This window comes from Asparagus officinalis, chromosome 7, assembly GCF_001876935.1.
Source record: "Asparagus officinalis chromosome 7, Aspof.V1, whole genome shotgun sequence".
Taxonomy (NCBI): domain Eukaryota; kingdom Viridiplantae; phylum Streptophyta; class Magnoliopsida; order Asparagales; family Asparagaceae; genus Asparagus; species Asparagus officinalis.
Window position 1 is genome coordinate 97,792,193 of NC_033800.1, and position 12,046 is coordinate 97,804,238.

At 43.8% G+C, this 12,046-nt stretch overlaps 1 protein-coding gene across 1 annotated transcript in view; it reads right to left on the minus strand.

The window, feature by feature from the left end:
* LOC109850767 (serine/arginine-rich splicing factor SC35-like) overlaps positions 8,405–12,046 on the minus strand; it is a 6,616-nt gene continuing 2,974 nt past the window's right edge. Inside the window, exons 6-8 of the mRNA XM_020420838.1 lie at positions 10,535–10,753; positions 10,240–10,456; positions 8,405–10,149 (exon numbers count right to left, since the gene is read on the minus strand). Coding sequence (XP_020276427.1) covers positions 10,144–10,149; positions 10,240–10,456; positions 10,535–10,753 — 442 coding nt within the window. The 3' untranslated portion in view covers positions 8,405–10,143. The remainder of the gene's footprint in view (positions 10,150–10,239; positions 10,457–10,534; positions 10,754–12,046) is intronic.

Here is a 12,046-nt window from a genome sequence, read left to right on the forward strand (position 1 = left end):
AAGGTGAGGACGGCGAAAAAAGGGGAACGAGGGCTTGGAAAATGGTTTTTCGTTGGGTACAGAAGGCAGCTGTGTTCAGAGGACGGAAAAACGAAAGATGCACGATGCAATGATTATGCACGAGTACTGTTAGGAATTTAACGCCTAAACCCCATATGCCAACGAACGCGATATAGAGAACAGATTAACCAAGATTTAACGAGGTCTCGGCAACTGCCTACGTCCTCGGGAGCCACACAGATAATTTCTTATTAATCAAACAAGAAATTACAATTTAGGAGCAGATCTCAAAATTGAGATTTCTCAAATAAACACTGTAGCTACAGTGTTAATAATTAAAGGGTATGAACCCTTTCAATTCTCACTTGAGAATAAATGAATAACCCACAATAAAAAACCCTTCTTTAATTTTCTCTCTCTCTCTTCTTAAATCCCCTATCTCTCTCTCTCTCTTCTTAAATCCCTCTTTTTAATCTCCCCTCAAAATCCCGAAGTTCTGAGCGCTGGAGAAAAATGGAACGAAGACCGAAAGGGGAAAATCGCCGCCAGAGAAGAATCGGAGGAGGGAAGAAAAAAGCCAGCAGCGAAACCCTAGGGCCAGAAGGGGTTTATATAGGCGGATTAATGGGCTGGTGACAGCCTGTCGCCAGCGACCCGCTTGGACGCCAATGTCGAGGCCGAACGCAGAGTTGAGAGGGGGGTTCCAACGCAGAGGTTGAAGGGTGCGTTCGCCGAAGTGTGCGTTCGCCGAAGGTTTGCGTTTGTTGAAGGATTGCGTTCGTCGACGTGTGCGTTCGCCGAAGTGTGCGTTCGTCGACTTCGCCTGCGTCATCTCCGCCATTCTCGAGCTCGTCGGAGCTCGTCGGAGCTCCTCCGCCGTCGGAGGTTTGGTTTCCACCCCCAATTCTAACAATCTCCCACTTGGAGACCAAACCGACGTCAACAGGCTATCTCATCAATCTCCTCTCTTGTGTGGCTCCGCCCTCATCATCTATGCATGAAGGCTAACTGAAGTTGCGCACAACTCCAGTTTCTGAACTGTCACCGTCTTTGTTAACATGTCTGCTGGATTCTTACTTCCTAGAATCTTTTCCAGTTTCAACACGTCATCTTCCAACAGGGATCTGATGAAGTGGTACCGAAGCGCAATATGCTTCGTTCTGGAATGAAATGCCGAATTCTTCGCCAAGTGTATCGCACTCTGACTATCACTGTGCAAAACATTCTTCTCCTGTTTGAATCCCAGCTCTGTTAACAAACCCTGAAGCCATATCATCTCTTTACTGGCTTCAGTCACTGCAACATACTCAGCTTCTGTAGTGGATAGGGTAACAATCTTCTGTACCTATGACATCCAACTAACAGCTGTAGTTCCAACGGTGAATACATAGCCGGTGGTGCTTCTTCGATGATCAACTTCACCGCCGAAGTCTGCATCTACGTACCCTTGCACTTCTACCTCTCCCTTACCAAAGTGCAAACACTTCTGTGTGGTGCCTCGTAGATATCTCAGAATCCACTTGACCGCTTCCCAATGAGCTTTTCCTGGACTCGACATAAACCGGCTGACCACTCCCACTGCATGCCCAATGTCTGGTCTCGTACAGACCATTGCGTACATCAAGCTTCCGATAGCTGAGGCGTAAGGTACCTGAGCCATACTCTCTTTCTCTTCTTCTGACTGAGGAGACTGATCCTTCGATAAACGAAAATGGCTGGCCAAGGGTGTGCTCACAGGCTTGGCGTCGCCCATGTTGAATCTCTGCAAAACACGGTTGATGTACTCCGTCTGAGATAACTGCAAGAGACCTCTCTTCTTATCTCTCGTGATTTGCATTCCAAGGATCTTCTTCGCTGGACCCAAGTCCTTCATGTCAAACTCCTTTGACAGCTGCTGCTTCAAACTCTTGATATCTTTCATATCTGCTCCTGCAACCAACATATCATCAACATACAGCAGTAGGATGATATAGCTGGACTGATATCTTTTGAAGTAGCAACAGTGGTCGGCGTTACACTTCTGGAAACCTTCCTTGTGCATGAAGCCGTCAAACTTCTTGTACCACTGTCTTGGGGCTTGTTTCAGGCCATACAAGCTCTTCTTGAGTCTGCACACCAGGTTCTTCTTCTTTTCTTCTGAGAAACCTTCTGGCTGGTGCATGTATATCTCCTCTTCTAGATCTCCGTGAAGAAACGCCGTCTTCACGTCTAACTGCTCGAGATGAAGATCTTCAATTGCTACAATACTCATCACAGTCCTGATAGTATTTAGCTTCACCACGGGAGCGAAAATATCGGTGTAGTCAATTCCTTCCTTCTGCTGGAAACCTTTGACAACTAGCCGGGCTTTATATCTTCTGGAACCATCCTGCTCCTCTTTCACCCGGTACACCCATTTGTTGTGGAGTGCCTTCTTACCCGTGGGCAACTCAGCTAGTTCCCACGTCTGGTTTGATATGAGAGACTTCATCTCATCTTTCATTGCAAGCTCCCACTTGCTCGCATCTCCACACTGACAAGCTTCATCAAAGCTTTCAGGCTCCCCACCATCTGTCAACAACAGATAGTTCATGTATCTCCTGTTGGGTACAGGAGGACGAGAAGATCTTCTTAATATCGGAGCTGGTGCGTCGGGCTCCTGCGCACCATCTTGTCCAACAGGCTCTTCTTGCTGAGGACCCTCTGCATTGGGTTCTTCCGAGAGGTTACTCGGGACATCATCTGCATCTATAAATGTGGAGTACATCACCTTCTCGTTGAATATCACATCTCTGCTCCGGATCACCTTCTTGTTTTCGTTGTCCCAAATGCGGTAGCCGAACTCATCTTCACCATAGCCGATGAAAGTGCATTTCTTTGACTTGGGATCAAGCTTATTCCTGCCTTGATCACTAATATGCACGTAAGCTACACAACCGAAAACTTTAAGATGTGAGAGTTTTACCTCCTTTCCGCACCATACCTCCTCTGGTATTCTGTGCTCCAATGGAACCGATGGACCTCGGTTGATCAAGTAAGCTGCTGTGTTGACCGCTTCTGCCCAGAACTGCTTCGGTAGGCCTGACTGAACTCGAATGCTTCTGGCTCTCTCTGTCAACGTTCGGTTCATCCGCTCAGCTACACCATTTTGCTGAGGCGTGCCGGGCACGGTTCTCTCCATTCTGATCCCGTGCTCATAGCAGAACTTCTTGAATCCGGTGTCTTCATACTCACCGCCATTGTCGGTCCTGAGCTTCTTTATTCTCAGACCGGTCTCATTCTCGACCATAGCTTTCCATCTCCTGAAAGCCTCAAATACTTCTGACTTATGCTTCAGAAAGTAGACCCACACTTTCCGAGAGTGATCATCGATAAAAGTCACGAAGTAGTGTTTTCCACCAATGGACGCGGTGGTTGTTGGTCCCCACACATCTGAGTGAACGAGCTCTAGCTTCTCTTTCCTAGGGTTGTCTGAAAGCTGACTCTCTTCTGCTTTCCAAGTATACATTCTTCACACATATCCATCTCCACTGACTGCAGTCCTGGGAGTTTCCCCTTTGTGTGCATGATTTTCATCCCCTTCTCACTCATATGACCGAGTCTCTGGTGCCACAGCTTTGAAGTCTCATTGCCTGCTGCAACTGAGATCAAATAACGTGCACCTGTTGTCATATATAGGGTACCAGTCTTTCTGCCTCGGGCAATTGTCATTGCGCCCTTTGAGATCTTCCAATCATCTCCATGGAAGGTTGTGGTGTATCCTTCGCCAGCCAACTGGCCTACGGATATTAAATTCTTTCTCAGGTCGGGAATATGTCTGACATCCTTCAGCTCCCATACTGACCCGTTCAACTTAATTTTCACCACGCCTTTGCCCTCTATAGCACACGGTTGATCATCACCAAGATAAACATATCCAAGTTTTCCGGGGGTATACTTCTCGAAGAATCCTTTCTGAGAAGTAGCGTGGAACGACGCTCCTGAATCTAACACCCAAGATTCCTCCTTGCTCTCCAAAGAGCATATCAATGCGTCGTCTCCTCCTGAAGTGGATGTGACATTCACCTCTGCCTTTGCCTCCTTCTCTTTCTGTGCACTCTTGCACTGATTCTTGTAATGCCCGGTCTTTCCACAATTCCAACACTCGATAGCCTTCGAGCTGTTGCTTGGATTCCTTGATTTGGACCTCCTGTCCTTTGATCTACCTCTGAAGTTTGATTTTCCTCGTCCGTTTCTGGTTGAATTTCTACCTCTTGACTCTGTATGCAATACTGAAGAGGTTGTAGCTTCACCCGTTTCTCTCCGTCGGATCTCCTCACTGAGAACCAAATCACGAACGTCGTCGAACTTCAACTTACTGTTTCCCGACGAGCTACTCACAGCTGTGACTGTAGCGTTCCAACTCTCTGGTAGGGAAGACAACAATATCAACGCCCGAACTTCTTCATCAAACTCAATCTCAACTGAACTCAATTGGGTTGTAACCGTATTAAGTTCATTGAGGTGTTGTGCTACTGACGCGCCTTCCGCCATTTTCAGATTGAATAACCACCGCATCAAATGAACTTTGTTCGCGGCTGATGGCTTCTCATACATGTTTGAGAGTGCTGCCATAAGACCTGCCGTGGTCTTCTCCTTTGCTATGTTGAACGCAACATTGCGAGTCAACGTCAATCTGATAACTCCGAGGGCTTGTCTATCTAGAAGGTTCCACTCTTCTTCCTTCATAGAATCCGGCTTCTTCCCCGATAGTGGTTGATACAGATTTTTCTGATACAGATAATCCTCTATCTGCATTTTCCAGAATCCGAAATCTGATCCATCAAACTTCTCTATTCTCACCTTCCCTTCATCTGCGGCCATGGCTCCCACTTGAATCTGACTTCCTCTAGATCGTTTCACGCTCTGATACCAGTTGTTGGGAATTTAACGCCTAAATCCCCTAATGCAACGGAAACGCGGTATAGAGAACAGTACACCAAGATTTACGAGGTTCGGCAACTGCCTACGTCCTCGGGAGCCACACAGTAAATTTCTTATTAATCCAACAAGAAATTACAATTTTAGGAGCAGATCCCTAAACTGGGATTTCTCAAATAAACACTGTAGCTACAGTGTTAATAATCAAAGGGTATGAACCCTTTCAATTCTCACTTGAGAATAAATACCCCACAATATAAACCCCACTTTAATTCCTCTCTCTCTTCTTAATCTCTCTTTTTAATCTCCCCTCAAAATTCCCCTTTGAGAGCTGGAGAAAAAAACGAAATCGCTACTGCGATTTGGGGAAAACGCTGCTGCGTTTTAGGGCAGTTCGCCGCCGCCGCCAGAGAGAAAGAATCGGAAGAAAGGGGGGGAAGCTCAGCAACCGAAACCCTAGGGATGGGGTTTCTTTTATAGGCGGATGAGGAGGAGGAGCTGGCGACAGCCTGTCGCCAGCGTTCGCTTCGACGCCAAACTCGAGCGAACGCAGAGGTCGCTTCGACGCCAGCTCTGAGCCGAACGCAGAGTTGAGAGGGGGGTTCGAACGCAGAGGTCGAGGGGTGCGTTCGCCGAAGTGTGCGTTCGCCGAAGGTTTGCGTTTGTTGAAGGATTGCGTTCGTCGACGTGTGCGTTCGCCGAAGTGTGCGTTCGTCGACTTCGCCTGCGTCATCTCCGCCATTCTCGAGCTCGTCGGAGCTCGTCGGAGCTCCTCCGCCGTCGGAGGTTTGGTTTCGACGCCAAACTCGAGCGAACGCAGAGGTCGCTTCGACGCCAGCTCTGAGCCGAACGCAGAGTTGAGAGGGGGGTTCGAACGCAGAGGTCGAGGGGTGCGTTCGCCGAAGTGTGCGTTCGCCGAAGGTTTGCGTTTGTTGAAGGATTGCGTTCGTCGACGTGTGCGTTCGCCGAAGTGTGCGTTCGTCGACTTCGCCTGCGTCATCTCCGCCATTCTCGAGCTCGTCGGAGCTCGTCGGAGCTCCTCCGCCGTCGGAGGTTTGGTTTCCACCCCCAATTCTAACAAGTACCGCGTTGATGAATCGGTGTTGGGGTTTCGGAGTGAGATTCAGGATAAGCTGGTGTTCTGTAAGATCTACAAGAAGAAAGAGTTAGGGGAGGGAGAGGGAGGCGAGGAGGAGGAGGAAAGATGCGCGAAGAGACAAAGGGTGTGCCTCGAAAACTATGAATCTACCGCAAACGGCATCCCGCCTCCTGCAGCTGAAACTCCATCATCGTCAACGGGAGGGGCCCATAGTGAGACTTCATCGTCATCATCACTGATACCACTTGCTGCTGTTGATTACGGTGCTTCATATTCGAACTACTACCTTGAGGATCATCTCCAATGCCCCGAATTTGACCCCATGATATCTCTGGACGACTTTGAACTTTCCGCAGCTGCCCTTGCACTACCTGCCGCTGAAACTTCGCCATCGACGTGCATAGTTTCGCCAATATCTCGGTTGATGGATGGGACCCATGATGAACACGAGTTAGCTTCTGCTGATGATGATGATAGTGCTTTTTATGCAAAGTTATCGGAGGACTTCAACGCTTCTCATCATGAAATCGCAAAGCTCCTGGAAGATAATCCCTCTACCCAGAGACTTCACTACCGCAGACCACTTTGACGACTCTATTGCATATGCAGATTATAATTGGGAATCTGGGATGACATTGTACCTAGTTTTCATTAATCGTGCTGACGCATATCTAGATCTCTCTCGTGTTTCGTGTTGATAGTTCGAGGATTCTTGTTATGATGTTTTCCTGGCTATAACGCGTGCAGCATAAAACAATTGTTAAGACGTTTTTCTGGCTATAACGTACTGATTGCTCTGATGTCCTGTTGCCTACATATTCACTAGTCCAAACTTTTTTTTTTCTGATCGTTCGCATTATCGTTAGTATGTAACTCTTTTATTACAGAATTACTCAAATTTGTGTACCGTCTAGATTTTTTTTGAGCAAAAACAAGGGATAAACCCCGTCATATGTATTAAATAACAAGTTTTACAAAAAACAGGATACGAAATGTATCCAAAAATTGGAAGATAGAAAGACTAGTTTCTCAATACTAGAGATATATGACTTTCTTCTCTCTAACATCCGTAAAGGTGAAGAGAGGGCCTTGCCGTCATTTACCGTTGACACAAATATAAGAGAGAACAAAAGTCAGCCATCTAGATGATTAAAGAGGAGGAGATGAAGAAAAACTGAAATAGGAACACAAAGTAGAAATTGAAGGGCTAAGTGTGCTTCATCCTCACCCAGAACACTAGTGTCGTTTATGTCATATCTATTTAACTCCAAGCTAGGTGTAGGGACTTCTGATGAATTCTAATTACAGTGGTGTACGGATCTTCAGATGCACACAACCTTTATTTCTTGTCATAGATACATGAGTATAAAATGCTGTACTCGAATATCTGGAAAAATTACATTTCTTATTATGTTAGCATGGTACACAATCATAACCAGATTTTTTTTTTATCGCAACCAGATTAATCATTTAATATTAATGTTTTACGTACATTAAATAGCAATAATAGCAGGACATCGCCCCAATCAGGGGCTATCTGCAACAACAAGCTCTAGTAGATGATTCAGTATCGGAATTCAATAAAAGATCAAAAATTCATAGGGTTTTGCCTTGAATCAAACATTAGATTTCTAACCAAACTTCTATGTACGTCTTTACAGACTTTTAAGACATCTACGTTCCCTTAACACTTCGTCACCCACAAAGGATCAACAATCAATCTACAGCAAGCTTGATCACTATTAGCAAAACACAGGCACACGCACGCAACGCACAGAGGTAAATGCAACTCTATGATGCTGTGCATGGTTTGAGTGTGTGTTGAAAGCTCTTGGTTACTCAGCAATAATAAGATTCAATAACATACTAGTAAAAGACAAGTGCTAGCTTGAAATTGTATATGTTTCAATCACCAACCAAATAATACCATGTAGAACAACCTAGATAATTTCTACCCATGAAAAGCGCGCTCAACATGCAGACTGTTTGACCTTTAGCAGGTACGTTATCTTTTCTTGCAGAAGCCAGTGAGCGCTCAGCCCAGGGGCTGCTTCCTATAACCCAACTCCAATCCGTTGCCAATAAACAAGGATACAATATCAAACAAGCAAACCTTATCACAGTCAATAGAGGAACACTAAACAAACATCAAAGGTCTATTGTTGCAGCATGTAGGAAGACAAAAAAGTCAAAAAAGGCTGTTAATTGGTCTTCATTCTTCCCCAAGATACCTTCCTCCAGATTCTCACTTCAGCTAACATCACTTAACACAACTCTTATTCTCCATAGAACTCTCATTAGTAATAGCTCAAACGATAATTATACACAATCAAGTCACCAATCAATTCCTTTACAACCAACAAAGAACTATACTGTGCCTGCTTCCCCCTCGTGCTCGGCCAGGGCAAGTCAACTTTCAGATTGTATTATCAAAAACCAAAAATACAAACTATGGGAGAGAATATCTTAACAAAGCATATTCTGAAACTCGAGCAAAAGTGCTACCAACGGGCAATAAGTGATGGATTATACCGAAAGTAAATATTTTACCACAAAGGACCTTATGCAACTGGAACTGCAACTCTTTATTATGTTTTCCCACAAAGGTCCTTATGCAACTGCAACTCTTACAAAATCCTCTACAGCCACAAAGAAGAGTAGCGGCATCCTGCAGCGAACAGGTGGGTTTCCACTATATTTTGCCAATCTACCACACTGCAGCCACAGCTCTTGCAGCATTATCACATGTTGAAAGATACAAAGTTCAAATTAAAATCCTAAAAACTCACAACATAATGATGCTAAGGGGAAACCTGAGATAATAAACCTAGCATGGCTGCAACAAGTTATTTTGCTCTTCAGATGCAAATTAACACAGGTCAGGAGCTACAACTAAGCAGGACATGTTGACCATTTTTAAGATGCCCATGTGTCAGACCTACAAAAATTACTACGAAGACAAAAAAATGATACAGAAAAACATAGGGTTAATTGAGGATAGATACCCTGTAGTATTATTGTTTTTAACGTACTATCCCTCTAGTTTTATTGAGTGAATTTTTTTGACTGTTTTACCACAGGCGATCTATTGGTCAAAAATGGAATTTTTCTTTCTCTGAGGGTAAAAGAGTAAAAACAGTTTCACTTGGAAGGTATATCTGTAACAATAAAACTAGCGGGGCAGCAATTACAAAACATCAGACTACAAGGGATCTATCTGCAACTAACCCAAAACTATATTCACCTATAAACTAATAACTGAAACATCAATGGCTAATTGATAATTTCACCTTTTACTGCTGGCAAGTAGTTGAAGCCACTAGCTCCTGACCAACCAGCATCATATGTAATAGAGTGATATGTTGAAACATCGGCATCATAGGACTCTAGAGTAGATCAGGAAGGATTGCATGGCTATCATGGCTACAAATACTAAGAAGCTTGCAAAACAAAATACCAACTGTCGGAGCAAAGTCAACTAAAAACTATTCATCAAACAGCTTAGACTATTAAAAACAATCCTTACCACTTACCGGATCACCATTGTGCATTTTGCTTGGTCTCACATCGGGAAGAGAACCTTATAAACACTGAAACAATCATCAAATTGAATGTCACCAACAACAACAACATCATCACCAACATCAACATCATCATCACCAACGAATGGAAAATCATCAGCAATCATCATGATCACCAGCATCATCATAACCACCACCACCACCAACCGTAATCATCATCCCATGATCAAGGACAAACAGCATCAGCAAGTTCATTCATTTGCATCATGTTGCTGTCTGCGGACAATCAGCTACTACAATTCACTCCTCGTACAATAACTAGTGCAGGATACATGACATCATAAGTTAGATGCTTAATCATAATATAACCAACAAGCATGACTATAGATAAGTAATAAGAAAAGAAAGTACATACTGTGTCTTGAAAAAAGATGCTACATGCTAGCAACATCCACCACACAACTGACTGAAAAGTTTCTTGAAATACCCAACAAACGAGAAGCATACAGTAACATTAGAGGAAATGCATAACCTTTAAAACAGTTCAGTGCTACCAAAAGCATCAGACACGACTTCCAAGCTCCCCCTTAAAAACAAACAGCATGTTTCTGATGCAGTAGTTCATTAATCCTGCAAACAGTAATGGATGAAATACGATCAGGTAACACCTAAAAATAACGAATATAGAAGCCAGAACATGATCGCCAAAATGTAAAATACCTCATCTAAGGGACGTGGAGACAGGCTATGGGAACCACGATGCCGACCGCGTGGTGAAACACTTAGAGAAGCTGGAGAACGCTCAGCAGGGCTGTGCTTCGCAGGGCTTCTTTGATCACGTGAAGGAGGGGTCCTACGAGGAGATAAGCTTCTTCGAGGAGTCCTACGAGGAGATAAGCTTCTTCGAGGACTGAGGCTATGTCGAACAGGCGATATACTGTAGAGCAACCAAAATTAGACAACATGCCACAGTTTGGGAAATCTCACTGTGTTGATAGAAATATCGCTGAATTACCTGTCAAAGGAGCGGCTCCTGCTCCTCCTTCGCTCATCATCATACTTGCCTCTGCCACGGCCCCTATAATAATCAGGGCTCATGCTTCGGCTTCTACTTCTATGGCGATGGTCCCTATCCGTATCTCTCTCGCGGTACCTGTCACGGTCATACCTTCCTCTGCTTCGACTACGACTTCGCCTTCTATAATCTCTGTCTCGCTGATAATCACTACCATACCTGATAAGTTACAGTTTAAACTTGCATGATATCTTAAAACAACAACTATGCACATAGTTTTTAATCAACTTTTCTATCTTCTCTTTGAAACCGTATGAAGAACCTTCCATAGGCCGGAAATAAAAGGATGGAAACACACACAAATGTAGAGAAAAGAACAAATATTCTGACTTCAAGTAACAATTTTTATTTGCATAATACGTTTGACAACCAAAAAACCAACACATGAGTTCAAGCGCACCAATGCATCATCATCCTAGTGCTATTATTATGGTTTATTTTTCTTTAGTGGCCAGTGTTGTCGATGCGTGAGGCGCAATGCGAGGCGCAAAGCATCTTTACGCGCAAATGCACAAGGTGCAACGCGATGCACGCACCCGAGTGATGTGAGGCGCACACCGCACACATAATTTTTCAACATATATAATCAAGCACAAAAGAACAAGTTTAGGAATTCACATAAAAAATATGTCAAAATAAATAGTATCTTACTATGAACTCACAATATAAGGCCTTAATTTCTAATGCTAACACCCAACATAGTATCAAAATTCATAAATTTTCAAATCAAATGTCAAGTCAAGACTAATATCCACGCAAAGGATTAGTAATGATCCTCAATTGAAGGCTACTAAAAAGGCCTAATGGATTTATTTTGCTTTTTGGGATATGGATTTTCGAGTATCAAGACTATTGAAATGTTAACAAAAAAAACTATATGAGGATATATACTACATGTACCATGCAAAGTCAGGATGTATGCTAGGCACAAAAGGCACTGCTGCATCAGATGTAGGGCGCTTCGCCGCCGCCGCCCATCGCAAGGTGCATGAGGTGCAATGAGGCGCGCGCCTTTGAAAACACTGTTTGGCAGCAAAAACTTCGCTCTAGTTTACATGTAGTAGGTTGTGTGACTGACATTTGAAAAGAAGAAACATGAGGGAACAACTATTATGCACATCGTGTACCTTAACAAGTTGAAAACCTTAATGATCAAAAATGAAGTTTAAAATAAAAAAAATGGACACAAATCCACTACATTAAAGAGCTTGGTAGGGCATACAAAGCCTGGTTGTGTCCACATACTATGCACATTGTGTACCTTAACAAGTTGAAAATCTTAATGATCAAAACTGAAGTTTAACAGGAAAAATTAGACACAAATACCACTACAATAAGGAGCTCGGTTATGTCTCAAGGCATAAATAGTATTTATTATCATCTATTTTTTTGTGGCAGAAAAAACTTTACTAGCTGAATGACATTTAAAAAAAAAAAAGGGGGGGGGGGGGC